Source organism: Hermetia illucens, chromosome 1, assembly GCF_905115235.1.
Source record: "Hermetia illucens chromosome 1, iHerIll2.2.curated.20191125, whole genome shotgun sequence".
NCBI classification, from domain to species: Eukaryota; Metazoa; Arthropoda; class Insecta; order Diptera; family Stratiomyidae; genus Hermetia; species Hermetia illucens.
This window is the reverse complement of record NC_051849.1, coordinates 148,500,323-148,520,463: the sequence shown is the minus strand read 5'-3', so window position 1 is coordinate 148,520,463 and position 20,141 is coordinate 148,500,323. Positions and strand designations below refer to the sequence as shown.

At 42.1% G+C, this 20,141-nt stretch overlaps 1 protein-coding gene across 1 annotated transcript; it reads left to right on the top strand.

Annotated features, from left to right (window-relative positions):
- Positions 1–1,156: 1,156 nt before the first annotated feature.
- LOC119646877 (PI-stichotoxin-She2a-like) lies at positions 1,157–13,985 on the top strand. The gene is made up of 2 exons (XM_038047503.1): positions 1,157–1,305; positions 13,750–13,985. The coding sequence occupies exons 1-2, from the start codon at positions 1,227–1,229 to the stop codon at positions 13,914–13,916; spliced, it is 246 nt and encodes an 81-aa protein (XP_037903431.1). The 5' UTR covers positions 1,157–1,226; the 3' UTR covers positions 13,917–13,985.
- The last annotated feature ends 6,156 nt before the right edge of the window (positions 13,986–20,141 follow it).

The window sequence follows — 20,141 nt, the reverse complement described above, 5'->3', positions numbered from 1 at the left end:
AGTAGAGTTTGACTGAAGATAAACACCAACAAAACCAAGGTTCTCAGTTTGACGGGTGATCGCGCTCTCCCTATTTGTATAAATGGCCAGAGCATCGAAAGCGTTGATCAATTTATATATCCAGGAAGCGTGGTTCCTGCCGACGGTGGTACCGAACTGGATGTCGCCCGACATATTAACAGTTAAGAGTTACATCAGCTTTCGCTGTCCTGTCTAAAGTCTGGAAATCCAGTTATTTCAGCACCAATATCAAGTAGAGATTGTTCTACACTAGTGTTCTTTCTATATTGCTATATGGGAGTAGCACCTAGCCGAAGTATGCTGGTCTGGCACAATTTCAAACGAAGAACTTGGTCAGCGCACTAGTCTCCCGCTCCTATGCACTGTGATTCGAACACGGGAATAACAGTTGATAGGTCATACATTGAGAAGGAGCGCCAATTTCATTGTGAGCTATTTTATGCAGTGGAATTCACTCTCCCAAGATGACCTGACGAGTGAGTTACCCCAAGGGCATTTAGTGCAGCACAGTTGGGGAGGAGTGCGGACGTCTCCAAAAGTCGCGTGGAACTGAAGGGCATTTCAGGCAACGGCTAATGATTGCATGCAGTACTAAGCGGTAAATTTCAACTTTATATGGATGGATGGATGCAATTTATGCCTCCTACCAGTTCCAGCAGCCTCTGTATTAGAGTGGAAACTGGGATGCCACTCACGTCTCTTCACCACACGACAGTTGTTTAGGGGTTATCCACGGCTACCATTGGGAGGTATAAGTCCAGTGTTAGGTGCTAACAAGCAACTGAGGGTATCAATACATAATATGCATGAGTATATATAAATGGTGTTACTCACTTCGGCTCAGCGTAGCGTACACTATTATAACCTTTAATCTCCATTGCTTCATTACGATGAGATAAATTTGTTTTTATTTGCGATATCTGAACTCTGGTTTAGTATTAGATAGTTTGTTTATCTTTATTCAAATGGTTCAGTGTCACCAGATAGTAGTTGTTCAATACAAATGTGTTACTATCAGTGTCAAGAATCTGTTGTACTGAGATTTCAATATTTTGTTCAGAGTTCAGAGTTTATCTCTAATTATTTGAATGCAAATCTCTATGTTCAAATCTTCAACTATTTATAAGATCTGCTACCAGAGAAGAGTGTTTAGTTCCAGTTGTAGTTAGCTCTTGAATAGATACCCAAGGTAAACGAAGTTCCATATGAAAATGAAAGTATTTCTGCTGATATTATTGTTGATAAGTATAATCGCGACAGCATTTTCGGGAAGCATCAATCGAGGTATGTTTTGAATATTGTGAAGTTCAAGTGTGTTCTTTGGTTCAAATTTATCGGCGGATCGTATGAAAGTAATACAATGCGGCAATGAACCTCTCTGTTCTCTGCTGGGAACATCCATTCATTATTTTCGATAGCTCGCAAAATAGCCCAGATTTTACTTCCATAGTTCAACAAGAAAGAAATATTTGGTGTCCTATATTTCAAATTACCATTATAAATTATGTTACGTCTAAAAAAGTTAAAATTTAGTTGAAAGCTCTAGAAACCATTTAATACGTGTAAAAGGAGGTTTTTAAGGAAAATTCGGAGAGACGGGCTACGATTAAGAACAGTATGAGAGTATGTTATCTCTTTTAATGAAAATAATTGAAAGATATTTGTCTCGAGGCTAAAGTATTTTAATTGAAGTAATGAAAACTTGTTGTTTCTTTTTCGTTGGTGTGGGTATTTATTTATTTGCACTTGTTTGCACTGATGAAGGGAACAAGTGGTTCCCGAAATATCGGTATTTGCAAGAATAAATACCCACACCAACGAAAAAGAAACAACAAGTTTTTATTACTTCAATTAATTAATCGTTGGCAACACCGCATAATTTCACTCTGAGAAAGTATTTTAGTTGGATACCTATAAATATTGCATTTCTTGCAGTTATTTCGAATATAAAATGTTCCGCCCCAGAGAGGGGGTACCACTCCCCACTCCAATTTTTATGTCAATCGGAAATGTTTAGGGAATGTTTTACTATATTATATTTGCTATTTATGCATGGTGAAACATACAGGCAACGCCCATTTATTTATTTATGAGACACAATGGGTGGCTCTGCTATCGGTTCCAGCAATGTTCTTGCGTTGCTCGCAAAACTTTCGAAGAAGTACATTCTCATGTAAGGATGCGAAGGAGCCCTGAGCTGGGGCCAGTTGGAAAGAAACTTTCTTCTACTCTTTCTGGTTCACGCTGTTCTAAGCTAGTACCACAATTTGTACCAAAATAGATGACTTTCGACTACCCGTCAGTCGCTGCCTCACCTCTTCGACCAAGTCCACTATGATTTGTACTGAAGCCGATATTAAACACCTTTGCTTCCCTTCTATGTGGACATCGTTAACTATTTTTTATCTGTAGCGGTGGTTTTCAATTGATTGTGTAAGTGTCCTCAGGCTCGAATATATTTCGTTTTTAAGGTTTTGTTTGTAAAACAAAACCTTATTAAAATCGGTTTACTGTCTGTCTGTCTGTCCGTCTGTCTGTCTGTCTGTCTGTCTGTCTGTCTGTCTGTCTGTCTGTCCGTCACACGCATTTTTCTCGGAGACGGTTATAGCGATTGACACCAAATTTGGTAGAAAGGTGGGAACTGTGAACGCTCACGCATATAGTGAGCTACATCCTTTTACGATGAACTTAAGGGGGGATCCCCATACATGCAAAAGGAAGGTGTAAATTTTTTTTCATCAAATATAGTCATGTGGGGTATCAAATTAAACGCCTCGGTTAGTACTTTTCGAAGCCGGTCTTAGTTTTGACTTTTGTTGAAAAGGTGGGGAGTGCGGGGGGTTGGAAGTGGTCATTTTTTTAACGAACCCATTCTCAGGAACTACCAAACCGAAAAATCTAGAAAAAATCAAGGGGCTGCCACTATATGGTGCCTAGGCTCCGAAATACCCTTCATATCGATATCTGTTCAAATAAAGTTAATAATAGTATATTACTCTAATTTCTAGTAGTTGACAGGAAAACCCCCCTTAAGTTTACCCTAGAATTACAAAATTTTGCAGCAATGTAGGCTATAGTATAGGTCATGATCCTACCAAATTTGGTGAAAATCGCACTATTACTAACAAAGTTATACTAGGTGAAATCTGTCGCTCCTCTGCAAATTCAAGACTATGAATGTCAATATCACTTGAAAGTAGATATTTTCACATAATATATGCATATTTTACGTGCTACATGCTAGTGGGACAAATGTACACCCAAATCTCTTTATAAAAGAAATACACAAAACCTTTCATACCTGAAGCGTCTAGCTTCCGGTTTCCCGACTTGTTTTAAATAATTTCTAATATCTGTGTTTCGCATTTACCAGGAATTTTTCGAATAGCTATGATTTGAGAGGTTTACCATGTGCTTTCAACGTTCCGAAGAGTAACGATGGTCGGATCACAAGTTTATACCCTGATAATCTTTTATCATATTTAGTTTTTAAGGTTTTGAATAAAACAAAACACAGGCCAAATTTCATAGAAATCTGGCCATTAAAGCCAAAGTTATAGTAGTTCAAACTTAGCAATTTCACGCGAATTGCTTCTAAAGCTATACAAGTAAAATGCTGACGTAATAATTAAGGGAATATTAAAATTCCATTAATGAAGAATCAACCCCCAGCCCTTTTTAAGGGTAACAAAACCTTATTAAAATCGGTTTAATGTCTGTCTGTCTTTTTTTTTTTTGTAAATCCTCAGAAGACGCTGATTTGGGCACACCAATGTGTAGGATTTTTACCCACTAAAACCATCCCCACCTGCCACGATGCCCCGCGGAACCACCATAAGGTATAACATCACGGGGCGGAGTCAGCTCACTCTAGCTTAGTCACCTTTCTTCTATACGCGGCGGGTATCCTCTCTTCGGCCTTTCGCAATTTATTTTGGATAGATGCGATCATAGGGTTGACCGCATCCCAATTCTCTTGTTGTACTATCATGTTTGGCATCAGATTTTTTTGTACCAGCACCCCTCCTAGAGTCTCCTCTAGATTCCCCCTTTCTTCCACAAATCTCGGACAGCAAAAGAATACATGCTCCAGATCTTCTGGGACTCCATCGCAATTAGGACAGGCGGGTGAAGTCTCCAAGTTAAACCTGTGCAGGTGTTGGCGATATCCTCCGTGCCCCGTAAGAAACTGGGTGAGATTATAATTAATCTCACCGTGTCGTCTCTCCAACCACTCCTTGATGGCAGGAATGAGCTTGGGAGTCCACCGACCCTTTCTTGAGCGTTCTCACCGTTATTGCTATCTATTTATGGATCTCTCCCTCTGGCTTCGCATTGTATATGTTCGCCATCTCATCTGCCAAGATGTCAATCAGTATCGTTCCAGAGATAACGAATGCTGCATCGTCTGAGACAGTCAGACAGTCTTGAAGGCAGAGCATACCCTCAATGCTGTCCTCCTGAAGACTGCACTCAGTTTGTTAGTGTTAACTGACATTCGCAACCCCTCCCTCCTGAGGTCGCATAGAGCATGATTGAGGTCACCACCCTAGAGGTATGCCGTGGCCCTTCCACGTTCGGCATTATCCTTGCCAGGGCCATACTAGCAGTAGAAGACTTGTCGCAAATATACTGCACATGTTGCTTATAGCTGAGCTTCCTGTCTATCACCATGATTTCCGATTCTAATGCAGGGGTAATTTCTCTTCCGGCGCTTAGTGATGAGGATCGCTTCTGTTTTTTTCCTCCGCAAGTGTCAGACCAGAGCTCTCTAGCCAAATTTTAACAACACTGATTGCCTCGCTTGAGTATAACTCAGCATCTTCGAGACGTTTTACGACAACAACCAGTGTTATGTCGTCAGCGTAACCCACAACGCGGAAGGGGCAGATTAAGTATATCATTGCACATGGCGTTCCACAGTAGTGGGCCCAATACGGAGCCCTGCAGGACACCCGCGAAAACAACGTATTCCTCGGATCCGTCATCGGTGTCATAGCAGAGCCTCCTTTCAGTCAAATAACCTTGCCTTGGCTCTCAACAACCGAGAGTAATCTGTTATAGATTATCCGCTCTAACATTTTCCCCGCAGTGTGCTAAAGACATATGGGTCTGTATAAGAATGGTTCACCTGTTTCCTAGGCTTAGGCAGAAGTAGCAACTTCTGCCGCTTCCATGCCGCTGGAAATGCACGCTTCGAACAACTCAGCGAACATGTCCGGTCAGGATTTTACATCAAGCTTACGTGCCTTATTCGGTACTCCGTCCAGGCCCGGCGCTTTATTGTCTCCTATTCTACCGCAGTTCTCCAGCAGCCAATCTCTGTTGACTGGTGGAATTTCCGTCACATTCAGAGGTGGTTGGAATGTGTCGATGCCCTCCTCTTGCCGGAGGAATAACACCTGGATGATTTTCAACAAGAGGGTAGGACACGTGATCTGCGGAGATGAACGACCTCTGAATCGTCCCATCACGATTCTATAAGCAATGCCCCACGAGCTTACGTCCACTTCTGAGCAGAGCTGACCGAAGGCCGGCCAGTTCACCATTCCACCAGAAGTTTGGTCTTCTGTCTGTCTGTCTTTTTTTTTTTTTTTTGGCGTTGGAAGGTGGAAAGGTTCAAAACCTACTGCTGGCTCCTGCCACGCAGTTATGTGAGACTTCTACTCACTAAAACCACCTCCTTCTCATTCCACTCTCCCCACGGAACTCCTATCAAGTATTGCATCGCGGGGCTGGATCAGCTTTTAGCTGCGGCTCATTATGGTTCTCTCCCTTCCTTGTTTTCGTCGTAGTTCTTCCTGCCTAAGCTGTTGGTGAATAGCTTGTAGTTCCCTTACAACCTGGTTCCAGGCATCCGTTGACTCCAGCATAAACTCCACAATGTTTTCGGGTGTTAAACGCCTGTCTGCGACCGCTTCCATTCTTGTTCGGTGCGCGGTGAACCTGGGGCAATCAAATATGACATGCTCCGCATTCTCAGCCACGTTACCACATCTTGGGCAGCATGGTGATTCGTCGTGACCAAATCGATGTAAATAAGCACGATAACCTCCATGTCCACTCAAGAATTGTGTTAGCTCGTGGCTTAATTCCCCATGGTTTCGTTCAAACCATCTCCGAATATCCGGAATGATGCGGTATGTCCAACGAGCATTTTGGGACTCGTCCCATCGCTGTTGCCACCGTTCGATAGATTCCCACCGTGCCAGCTGCCGTCGAAATGCGCTAGACTCTCCAGCTGCATACGTTTTGTCGTAGAGTCGCCGACTTTCCTTCGCCAAGATGTCTATGGGGAGCATCCCTGCTAGTACATATGCCGCTTCTCCTGATGTCGTTCGATAAGCACTGCATACCCGGAGTGCACTTAGTCGATACGCCATTCCTAGTTTTCCGCAGTTTGATTTGTTTTCCAGAACGGTTGCCCAAACTGGAGCTGCGTAGAGTAGCACGGAACTAACTACCCTTGAAATAAGACGACGTCGACTTTGTCTTGGTCCACCAATGTTCGGTAGTATCCTCGAGATCGTTACAGCGATGGAAGATGCTTTAGTTGCAGCGTACTCAATGTGTTTTTTAAAGTTGAGTCTTTTGTCAATCATTACTCCCAAATATTTAAGCGACTCTTGGGAGTAAATTGTTTTTCCACCAACTTTAATTTTTACGGTCGTGTCTTTCCTCCTTTTGCTGATTAGCACTAGTTCCGTTTTATGTTCAGCAAGTGATAGACCGGACTTTTTCAACCAGGAATTGATCTCCCATATCGCTTCATTTGCATAGATTTCGATCTCGTCTAAGCGTTTTGCCACTATTGTTACCCCGATATCGTCCGCAAAACCAATAGTTGTCACGCCGTTAGGAAGGCGTAGCGTCAGCACTCCGTTGTACATAATTAACCACAGTAAGGGACCTAAGACAGACCCCTGTGGTACGCCGCACGTCATTGGGAATAATTTCTCTCCATCGTCCGAGTCGCAATATAATCTTCTTCCAAGAAGAAATGCAACAACGATGCGTACAATGTACTTTGGAACCTTTAGTTTGGTTAGAGCTTCTACGATTTTCGTCCACTTTGCAGTGTTGAAAGCATTTTTTACATCGAGGGTCACCACTGCGCAGCATTTGTCATCTTGTATTGCAGCGCGAGCCAGGCCAGTCACCATGCTGATTGCATCGATGGTTGATCTCCCCTTACGAAACCCGAATTGCTTGTCGGATAGGCCTCCTTCCTTTTCCGCAACAGCGAGCAGTCTGTTGTATAATACTCGTTCAAATAGTTTACCAATGGTATTGACCAAACATATCGGTCGATATGAGGAGGGGTCTCCCAATGGTTTACCTGGCTTCGGAATAAGTATCAACTTTTGCAGCTTCCATTGCTCGGGGAATTCTCCTTCTCTGAGGCATGCCGTAAAAACTTTACCAAACATACCTGGTGCTGACCTGGCTGCCACTTTCAGGGCGATATTCGGGATTCCATCTGGCCCTGGGGTCTTATTTTCAGCGAATTTACTTGCTGCATCAAAAATTTCCTCTTCTACCACTTCAGGGATTTCATCGGGGTTTACATGCACTTTAGGCAAATTTGTGTAGTTCACGTCCTCTGGGAAGAGAGTGTCCACTATGTTTTGTAGTAATTTTGGACAGGTAATCGGTGGGGAGCGCTTGCCTTTCAGTGATGACATTACAGACCTGTAGGCGCCACCCCATGGATCAGAATCAGCTTCGGTACACATCCGCTTGAAATGTTCGGATTTGCTCTTCGTGATAGCTACTTGCAATTTTTTCCTCGCGTTCTTGTATTGCATGTGCAGCTCAACGAATTCAGGTTGATTTCTTCTGCGCTGGGAGCATCTCCTAGCTCTGAGGCAGTTTTTCCGACATTCCTCAATTTCTGAATTCCACCAGAAATTGGGATTTCGTCTTCGGAAAGCGCTACGCCGTGGCATAGAGGCATCGCATGCCCGCTGCAATTTTTCCGCGGCCTGTAAAGCTTTTTCTTGTGCGCTTCCCGATACTAATGTGTCATCTAGAAGTACCTCCTTGAACATTTCTTCATCGAATTTGTTAGTTACCCAGCTCATCGTTATTCTTTTTTGTGGCTTCATGTAATTCCTACGCGAGGTTTGGAAGACAATAGCCTGATGATCGCTGTGTGTGTACTCTTCGCTAACATGCCACTGCAAGTCTTTGATAAGGGTGTCACTGACGAAAGTGAGGTCTACTACCGATTGTAATTCTCCCCTCCGGTATGTGTTGGCTCCCCCAGAGTTCGCAAGTACGACATTTAGACGCGAGAATGCCTCTAGCAGTATTTGCCCCCTTGCATTTGTTTTTCTGCTTCCCCATTCTTCTGCCCATGAATTGAAATCACCGGCAATTATTTTGGGATTATAGCGCCTGGCATCAAAAGATAGTTTCTCAAGCAACAAAGTGAATTCCTCCAGCGTGAGGCTCGGGGCTGCGTAACAACTATAGATGTATATACCTCCTATTTTGGCACGTGTAAATCCGTTCTCTGGATGTTTTTTTACATCTTCTATAGCACGACTTCCGCAGCTCCATATCGCGGCTTTGCTGTTTTTGTCAGCTACCCATACTCCGCTATGAAGATTTTCATATTGTTCGCATACAATAGCTACGTCGACATTATTTTCAAACACGCTCTGGGAGAGCAGGTCTTGGGCCGCTCGACAGTGGTTCAGATTTAGTTGCATAAACTTCATTTGTGCTTATTTATGAACGCCTTTCTGAATACTGGGCAATTACTGCTTCCTGCAATGTGGGCGCTGTCGCTATTTTTCATTTCGACACAGAACATGCATTTGGGCTTTCCGTTGCAATCCTTCGCAAAATGGCCTTGCTCTCCGCACTTACGACACAGACTGTCTGTCTGTCTGTCTGCCTGTCTATCTATCTATCTTTCTGTCACACACACTTTTCTCAGAAATGGCTATACCGATTGACACGAAATTTGGTGGTGGAACTGTGAACAACCAGGCATGCAGTGAGTGATTTCGTCCTACGTTGAGATGGTGTGTCCCCATACATACAAAAGGGAGGTGTATAATGTTTTTTCACCGAATACAGTCATGTTGGGTATCAAATCAAAGTATAGTAGTACTTTTCGAAGCCGGGCTCAGTTTTGACATCTGTTAGAAAGGCGGGGAATGGGAGGGGTGGAAAGTGACGATTTCTTTAACGGACCCATTCTCAGAAACTACCAAACCAAAAAATCTCAAAAAAATTCATGAAGCTGCATCTATATGGTGCCCAGGTCTCTAAATACTCTCCATATCGATATCTGTTCAAATTAAGTTAATAATTGTATATTACCATATTTTTGGGGAAATTGAGTAAAACTCCCCTTAGGTTTATCTCAAAGCTATAAAACTTGGTAGTAATATAAAATATAATATGAAGAATATTATTCCCAAGTTCGATCAAAATCATACTATTAGTAACAAAGTTACAGTAGCTCAAAGTTGGCTTGACCGTGTAAATTTACTGCAACTAAATATCAATATCACACTAAAGTGAATAGTCAGACATGCTAAATGCATGTACATAACGGGCTACGTACAATTGGGATGGTTCTACACTCAAATATATTCATGGGAGAAGCAAACAAAACCTTTCATACCTGCAGCGCTCAGCTTCCGGTCTCCCGACTTGTTTGATGTTTGGCACTGGAGGAGATCTCAAAGTCGACGAACTTCTTCTGAATAGGTCCTTTTCCTGGTCCTAGAGTACCTCCTGCTGCTGCTCCTCTTGAATATGTGCGGTCTGTGTTGTTGCTGTTTTTGGCGTCCTGCGATCTGCTTTCAATTCATCTTCTTCGATGTTGTTGCTGCTGTTCTTGGTAGAGTGGTACTTCGCTTGAACAATTCCTTTTCCAAATCTAAAACACTTATAGCATTTGATGCCACGGTGGCCAAGTTGTCCACCACCGAGGCACTGCGGTCGAGGGATATCGACAACCGGGAGCCCCAAAAGCCGCCGGTACTGGGGTTCCGAGCCCCTGCACCATAAGTTTTCTCCTTCTCACGTCTTCCATAGTGGTTTTATGTTCTGAGTATCCTTCCCATAGCCATTTTGGTCCGCGCATCTGGGGATGAGCAAACACTAGCCCATGCACAGTCAGAAAAGAAAAGTGCATGAACACATATTTACACATCAATAGGTATGCCCCAATCCGATAGCTGGGGTCGTGCCTGATGGGAGATCTGACCACTCCTCACAGGGTCTGTCTGTCTATCTATCCGTCTGTCCGTCTATCTGCCTGTCTCTCTGTCACACGCACTTTTCTCAGAAATGGCTATACCGATTGACACGAAATTTAGTGAGACGGTGGGAACTGTGAACAACCAGGCATGCAGTGAGTGATATCGTCCTACACCAGTTGAGCTGCCACCATATTGTGTTGGCTCTTCTGGTGCGTGGAGAATTACTCCGTTCCTATTCAGAAATGCGTATAATCCGTCAGTTTATTTTCGTGGAAAATTAACCGTAGGTCGGTTGTAAAATTTTTTCAGTTGTCTGTTCTCTAAGTTCATATAATGATCTCAAAAAGGATGTTTAATTTGAAATTTTCCATGAGGATTGTTTGAATTAGAGAAATCTGCGAATTGAATAACTTTTGAATCATTTTGGCCATCATTGACTCTGTCGAAATTTGTATTTAAGATTGCATGTTGATCATAACTTGATCCATTTGTACGGGTTTAGGTTTTGGTGTGGTGGAGGGAGTTTTTGTCGGAACATTTTAAGCGGTTATTTTATTTTTAGAATTTTTGTCGGAACATTTTAAGCGGTTATTTTATTTTTAGAATTATTAGATTTATTATAGATCATCGGTGGGAGTGTATTCCAATTATCTTTTGAGATTTTTGGGGTTTTGTGTACACCTAACGTAGCTTCCTGGGATCTCTCCCCTGCAGTTAGTGCAGGTAGCCATTTCTGCTTTTTTCTTTTCGCATTTGGTGTAGTAATATGGTCCTTGAAATTTCACTCACCTTGCTTCGGCGCACCAATTAAGAAATGGGTGTCCAAATAGTTGGTAATTGTGACACTGCGATTTGCTTGTTCCTCGCTTTAAGCAGCAAATAGATTTCACATTGTAAATTTCCATCTCATTTTTAGGCATTAAAGCTTTCATTAGCCATTATGGTCTGTTCCTAGTTTTGATTTAGAGCTATGTTCGTCCGAATCTTCCTTAATCATCTACTGCATGAATTATGATTTGTGAGAAAAAACATACGAAGGATATTTAAAAACCACTTGTATCACGTCTTATACTAACCCGGGAAAAACATGTTATGCCTTGACACGAAGACACATAATAAACCAAAAGGATGAAATCTTAACGATTAAGATGCGTTTTATCTTGTGAATGCGATTTGGATCATTTGCAGCGAAGATTTTAGATAAAAAAAGATAAAGAATTTGTGAAGCCATATATGGCTTCGTATGCTCATCTCCTCTTCCGATGAGGAGTTACTCTCTCTCTGAATCCTATTCGTTTTCCATTCTCCTTTAAGTTTTAGAAATGTCGCCTGTTCTGCAGCCCAATCTATGAATGCAGAAGGCTTCTATACTTTTTTAAGGTTTTGTGTAAAAGTCGGCTTACTGTCTTTCTGTCTGTCACACGCATTTTTCTCTGAGACGGTTGTAGCGATTCACACTAAGTTTGGGGGATTTCCTAATGAAGAGGCTGACAGACTGGCTCGCTGAGGGCCTGGATCCACAATGGTGGGACCAGAACCAGCTCTTGGAATCCGACCATCTACTGTCAAGTCTACTCTGAAGGGTGAAATTGCAAAGATTCACGCAACCGAGTGGAGGAATTTGGACTCTTGCCGGCAAGCGAAAATCCTTGTGAAGGAGCCTAGGGTCACTAGAGCGGCATTTTTGTTGTCTCTTAAGAAGTGGGACATGAAAACACTAGTAGGGCTTTTGACGGGACACTGCCCCTTAAACTACCATATGGAAAAGATTGGGGTAGTGGTTTCGGTTATGTGCAGCCAATGTGAGGAGGTGGAGGAGACGGCCCTGCACTTTTTATGCAGCTACCCGGCATCCTTAGATCTCAGACGAAGACACCTTGGCAAGGTTTTCTTCAATGAAGAATCTGCACACTCTCTGCCTCTAGAGAATGTTCTAAGATTCGCTAAAGCCTGCGACCACCGTAGGCGGGAAGCCATTGAATAGGCAACTTACGGGGATAGTACAATGGGCCTAACAATGGCCTGAGTGCTCGGAGCTGCGGCTCCCCCCAGCTAACTAAACTAACTAACTAAAGTTTAGCGGAAAGGCGAAAAGTGTGAACGCTCACGCATACAGTGAGTTACATATTTCTACGTCAACTTTAAGGTGGGGTTCCCATACATGCAAACGTAGGGTGTTATATTTTTTCATTAAATATAGTCATGTGAGGTATCAAATGTTTGGTCTTAGTTTCGACATTTATTAGAAAGGTAGGGAGTTCGGGAGGCTGAACGTCATCATTTCTTTAACGGACCCATTCTCAGAAACTACCCAACCGAAAAATCTGAAAAAAATCAAGAGGCTGCAACTATATGGTGGTATAGGCTCCGAAATACTGATATCTGAACAAATAAAGTTAGTAATAGCATATTACTATAATTTTTAGTAATTTAGTAACAATGCAGGCTATAATATAGAGCATGATCCTACCAAGTTTCATGGAAATCGCACTATTACTAACAAAGCTATAATAGGTCAAATTTGTCACTTCTTTGCAAATACAAGACTTTGAATGTCATGTGTGTCTTTATAAAAGAAGTTCACAAAACCTTTCATGCCTAAAGCGTCCAGCTTCCGGTTTCTCGACTTGGTAAGGTTTTGTGTAGAAAAAAACCTTATTAAAACCAAGTTACTACAGAGGTATCTGTCTGTCCGACCTCTTACCTCTCTGCTACCTGCACTTTTCGCGAAACACCTAAACCGATTGAAATGAAATTGTGTAAACATATGCAGACTGTGTAATCCAGATAATTTGATGTACAATTTAAGGGACGTCTCCATAGAAGCAAAAAGAAGGTGTGTGGAATGTCAAATTAAGGGTTATGATTAGCTCTTTACAAAACCGATCGATAGATTTGGCATCGGTTGTAGGGTATGTGATGGGTTAAGAAGTAGAAGCATAATGTGAGGCAGTCATTTTCAGAAACTACCCATCTGAAAAATCTGAAAAAAAATATGGCGGTGGAGAGCGTACCTGCCAACCAGCACTCCAAAAATGAACATCTACTATCACTCCACATTATTTTTGGTCATGAATTATAGATGGAGCTTCCATTACCTAAGTAATCTAATCAATACAACATTCCTCTTTGAAGCAGAAGAAGAAACCCTGCTGCAGACCTTATTAGACTGGAAGGACTTTGAGGCTCCATTCAGTGTCATGTAAACTCTAAGTTTCCCCGTTTGCTTTGCATTCACCCTTCCTCGTCCTCACCTATATGAATTCGGTGACCCGAGCACTATAATCTATTGAGCTGGTGGTAGTATCATTCATGAAATTCGTCGTTACATAGGTTACGGAGTCATCCATCTTCCTGTAGGAAGCCAAAAATTTACCGGAGGATCCTTCCTCGAAAGCAACTCGTGTTCATTTTTAATCCACCTAAAAATATGAATTAAAAGGAATTTATTGTTATATGTAGATGTTGATCGCATGTTATTTTTAATAACTTTTTCTTTCAGATATGTGTAGTCAACCCGCACAAGCTGGACGTTGTTTCGCATACATGGAAAGATATCACTATAAATCCGACATCAACGAATGCATGAAATTCATTTATGGTGGTTGCGGTGGGAATAATAATAATTTCATGACCAGAGAAGCGTGTGAAGTAGCCTGTAAAGTGTAAAACTTCCATTTGATTTGCTTTTATTTCTGTACTAAACAAAATGTAAATAAAGGCCTTTTTGAGTAGTGACTGTGTACCAAACGCCAACATTTCCATTGAACACATCCAGTGAACATTCGGTGCGTCTTTGAAACTCTAATTTCAAAAATGGTTTCAAAAATCCCTTAGAAATCTTATATTTACAACAAAAAATTAATGAATTATTTTATAATATTGAACTTTCTTTCGTGTGGAATATCGAAATTTCTTTTTTGCGTATCTTCAAAAAATTCGTTAACATGCATGGGTGGCATTTGATAGTTTAGTCCATCCAGTATCGTCTCAATATGTTCCACCGTTTCCAAGAAAATTATATGTCAAAACAACGAAATTGATAAAGTAGATAGGAAGGATAAAAAACTTTAAAAATAAATTAGTTCGCCATCGCATAGATACAAACTAGATGGGGATGCAATCAGATTTAAGGGGGTCATTCCGTGTGAAGGCCGTTTTTTTTTCAGCCCGATCGCATAGTTCGTTATTGAAACACAGAGCAATTTATACACCCAACTCCAAAAGAGGTTGTTTTTCTGCTGCCACGCTAGAGGACGCTGTGATCATCGTAAAGAAAAAAGGTAAACGGAATTTTAATGTACAGACTTAACTACAGTCCGCAAACTAGGATTATTAAAAAATATTAAAAGCTAAATTTTTGGTGCCGTATTAAACTTTTTTTTGTGAATTTTGGTGTTTTTTCAAGGCTTCTTTAATGAATAAAAAAACCACTGAATGAATCGCAATTATCCTAGTTTGTTGACCGTAGAAATATGTTCTGAATAAGTCCTGAAAATTTCAAAGAATTTCATTGGATAGATTTTGAGCTACGGTGGCAGCGGATTTTCAACATGCAGTAGAATGCGATTTCCGCGGATCCGACACAGGGGATGACCCCCTTAATTAGTGAACAATTTCGGGTTCAGCGCAAATTTGATCCCTTTTATTTGATTTCGAAAATAGGGAAAAGTACTGTCATTTATTAATTTTATTTGAAGAGTATCCCTCAGGAATCTTTCCAGATATATTGCTTAATATTGTTCTATGAAAAGGGTTTGTTAAAATTTTAGCTTCTTTCAAAGAGTATTCACAATTTATTGTATTTATTGTATCTATTTTTTCGATATCGAAGGCCGTTTTGATTGAATATATTTTATCAACTCATAGATTCTGCACTTCCTAGCACCAAATTTTATTTACGGCATCTTATATCGCGCACTAAGTGACATATTCAAAAGCACTAACAGACACGGAGTCTTTGAAATTACTAATTTAGCTGAATGCGCAGAATGAAAGTCAGCCTTAACTGTCTAACTACTCAGCTGGTGAAAGCCTCCAAGTGAAGCCTTCTCATCCCTAAGGAGAAGCGTAAGTCCAAGCTGATACTTCGTGGAATTTTTGCAACGTATTTTACTTCTTCGGAAGTTGAAGTGAAATTGAGGAATGTCGGGTGGGTTCAACTATCCCTTTTTACCAGTCCTCTAGAGAACAAGAGGTGACACCTAAAGCCAAGAGGCCAAGGGCCAACGACCACCGTATATGCTGGAGAAGTTCCAACATCAATGCAAACGGATCGAGACTATTAAAGTATTTGGTAGGAACCGATCAGCAGATCCTCAACCCACTTTTTTCGACGTGTACAGGCGAACGATCACCGACATCACGGTGGCATCCCCTAACATTTCGGCTCTTGTCGGAGAGTGGAGAGTATCAAACAGTACTGAACTTTGCAAACCGCAAAAACTTGCTAACACAATTTCATAGGCTCATTTGCCTAAGTATTTCTGTAGTAATCCGTACTAGGCCGACTGCGACACTCAAAGCTATCCTAAATGTACCCCCATTCACTTAGAGGTTAAACGCTAACCAACCAACGACGGATATAGACTCGATACCATTGGAACGTGGAAAGGCGGCCAATCATACGGTCATGCATCCATTTGCAAATTCTTCGGCAAACATCCGATAGCTTTGAGGCCGGCCGACCATATGGTGTCCTGATTCGACTTTCAGAAAACATACGCTGTCGTAATCACCAAAAGAGAAAAATAGCTAGAAAATGACCATGAGACATTTCGGATTACAGACTTAATAATCTTTATCTACGGGTCATGGATTGAATTGGATTGACTTCTCGAAAAATTGACGACCATATTTTAGGCGAAGATATATGCCATTTCAGAAAAAATGTTTACGACAAAAATGGATGGGTCGCACGATTCGAATCGGTTCCGAGAGTCAGGCAGCATTATCACCATTAAACAGCAACGAGATATCAAACCAGTTGGTGTGGAGTTGTCATCAAGTGCTGCTGAAGCTTAGCCGACTGAACGAGACATCGCTGGTAATGAGGAGGCTGATAGACTGGTCTAGGCCAAAGGTCTAGACCTACAATGATGGGGCCAAAACTAGCTTTTGGCATCCGGCCATCCACTATCAAGTCTACTCTGAAGGCTGAAATTGAAAGGATTCGCGAAGCTGAGTGGAGAAATTTGATCTCTTGCCAGCAGGCGAAAATCCTTGCGAAAGAACCCAAGACCGGTAGAGCAGGATTTTTACTGTTCCTTAAGAAGTAGGACATGAAACCCCTAGCAGAGCTTTTACCGGGACACTGATCCTTAAACTACCATAAGGAAAAGACTGGGATGATGGTTTCGGCTATATGCAGCCAATGTGAGCAGAAGGAAGAGACGACCCTGCATGTCATATGCAGCTACTCAGCTCTGGGACGAAGACACCTCGGTAAGGTTTTCTTCAATGAAGAATCTGCACACTCTCTGCCTTTTGAGAATGTTCTCAGGTTCCCAAAAGCCTGCGAGCGTCTTAGGCAGGAAATCCTTGAATAGACGATTTACGGGGATGGTACAATAGGGCTAATAGAGGCCTGAGTGCTCGTAGCAGGGTCCCCACCACGTCGGCTAATGTGTGATCGCTTATATAAGCCTTGGAGCATACGCCCTATGTAAAACCCCCTTCGTTTTGTTGATGATCAAGATCACCTCTTTTGGAATGTTTATTCCATACTTCCGGTCGAGGAAAAATCCCGTGCATACTGGCAAGCCCCCCTCAGCAAATAAAATGGAATTAATCACTTTCAACTCCAGATAAGCGATTCACACTACATTGACACTTTCTTACTTTAAAGTTTATCACGTTAATTCAGGCAGAGGCAGAACTTTACTGATCTAATTGCTCACCGCACTCCGGCAGATGAAATCGAGCACTATAGTCTCTTTATTAGTCCCAACATGCCTCTACGTGGAGGCAGATACCTACGAATCCTTACTGAATCACTATAATGCTCAAGTCAAGACTAGGGCGTTATATTAATCCGATAATCTTATCAATTGTCATTGCGCTGCGATGCCTTCATTTTAGGGGGTGTCCTTAGCGCTTAACATGTTTCGCAACGAGATTCTCTCAACAATACTAACGGTTTGGTTTCGGATTGATTCAGTCGGGAGCATACCAAGAAGCTGATATTGTAAATGCGCCAGTTTCTTCTGTTCACCATTGGATCCTCTTTTCTTGACTGCTTTATAATTTAGGCTAACCTGTCACCTAGCCCAATTGATTCCTCAATTGTTACTGCTCTTTCGGACCACCATGGCCTTGTCCTTCACTTAATTTGCATAAAGGCTTACCAATTATACTTCAGACACATACCAATCGGTATTTCAAACTTCTCAATTAAGATTTATTGCAATTGGACCTAGATCGAACCACTTGATAAACTATGTATACACTTAAATGAAGAGATTACTGTCCATGTACCGAAACTTAACTCATCTTTCTTGTATGTTAGACACGAACATGCTGTATCAAATGCTTCTTACAAAACCCTCCTAAAGTCAATCAAACCCCTCATTTTCCTCACGAGCTTACGTGGAACAACACAATGGTAACGAGAAAAGCTTGGGAATGGAAGGATCCTTTCTCACTCATCTCTCAGAGGTTTCATCAGCAGATAAAATAAGGAGTGACCTCGCTTTTTTACCGAAGCGAGGTTAAACTAACCCCATTCTAATCGCTCTACTGAATAGGTCACCACTTCAGGATCATGGAATTAATCACCTCAATGTAGGCAACTACACTATTACCTGCTTCCTCAGCCTCAGTCAGTTAGACAACAAGTTTTGATTCCATTTGGATATAGGGTGCTCTGTGCAAACTAATCAAAACCAATTGCCTTCTATCCATCTTTCGAATACTAAACAACTTTCTTTCCGATAGAATACTCCATGTTTGGATATCCGAGCAGAGATCTGCGGATTATCCGGTACGAGCTTGAGTCCCTCAAGGCTCAATACTGAGGCCAATATTATTCAACATACATACATGTACAGGATGTATATAAATAGTCATTGTCTTTTAACCCAACAGACCTTATTGTACGTAGTTCAGTCTCTCAAGGCATTCCCGTACAAGTTTAGAATTCACCTGGTTGATCAAAGTACCTTGATCGCCGCTCAACTGTTGGTTAGAGAAACATTGGCCCCTTAAGTTCTTTGGAGGTTGAAGAAGGCACATATGTTTATGGCGTATATTTCCTCCTGGAATATACGTACTAGTTTGCTTACCCATTGATTCAAAATTCGTTTTCTTTGGACAAATGACCTCAGCGCCCGCTTTCTCTGCTGTGAGCGATCCGTCAGTGTACCAAGTAGTCAGTTGCTAGTTGAAGCGGTAGGTCACTGCCACGCTCTCCCAGTTTGCCCTGTTACTCTAACGTATTTCAAATTAGTTATCGAAATGGATACACGTTGTCATGCTATTCCTTGGTATCAGTAGTTCGGGATACCGCCAAAAAAGAATATCAACTTTCCTTTGATTTAGGCAGCTTGTTGCCCCACTGGTACTCCCAGACATTCAGAAGAACCAGGGATGTCATTGGACATGTCCCCATTGGCCAACTGATAGTCACGACTGAGTTCAGTTCGTTCTGCTCAGATGACAGATAGATAATCATTAGCCTTACTATTGCAGTGTGCATCCCCATTTTTTCCTACTATGAACCTGCAAGCCATTACAGCTCTTGTAGCTTTCCGACATATGCATCATCCAGAATAATTTTTCGTCTAGTGTAATTCTCAAATATTCCACCTATGTTTCTCATCATGTACCCCAATGGCTCCCAGTTGATCATGCTTACGCTTTTTAGTGAATGGCCCTATATTGGCCTTGACAGCATTTATGCGCATGCCCGGTTTCCTGCACCAGTTACTAATGATTCGTAATCCAGTTCGGATTCTGTCACATAGGGTATTCCTACATTTTGCCCCACCAGATTAGAACAATGTCGTCACCGTAACCCTGAACCTGTATTCCAGTATTTGTTGACTCTCCTAGGAGCTCATCAACTACCATACTCCATATAAGCGGTGATAACACCTCACCCTGTGGATAACCTTCAGTAGTGCTCACGACAATAGAATTTGTACCTGCCGGTACTTTTATTTGGCTACCCTCTAGCATGCCCCCCATATGCTCAGGGCTCTTGAGCTAGAACTATTCCAATGTTGTCCTTGGAGATTGTCCTCGCAATCACTACAGATGCAGCTCTTGCATGGTGGAGGTTTACCTGGGCTATCTGACTCATTGGTTCCATTATTGTTTGGAACTCTTCTCCACTATCGGAATGTCATCCTCCTCCTCCGACACGGCGTTTCCAGCATATCGCTATCTACCTTGAGCCCTAGAAGATCCAGATAGGATAGGTCGTCCAGCCTCTCCACCTCACTGGGTACCAGGTCGACTTCCTTCGGTGACCTCGGTTTTATACCCGATGTCCCCCTGAAGTATCGCTCCTCGGCTTTTCCTTGTGCACATGCACTGGTATGTTACCAAATCTACAGTTGGTAAGACAGTTTTGTCGTTTGATTGCCTTCAGGGATCGGTCATCTACCCTAATCGTGAGAAGTTTGAATTTGCCCTCCACCTTGCTTTTGAAGACTCTTTATATGCGACTTTGAGCAATAAGATCTTCCGTCTCTAGCGTTACGACTTTAGGAAGATATACCGTCACCATGTGTGACTCTGCTAAACCATCCCCTGCACGATCGACAATTCTGCTTCTCTCGAGCCAGGCAATTAAGGGACTACGATCCTATGCATGTCCGCAGTGTCCTCCGTAGCGCAGTTCACCAGTATAAGACGCAGTCGAAAGCGTTTGCCAGTGCTCGGGAGCTTCAC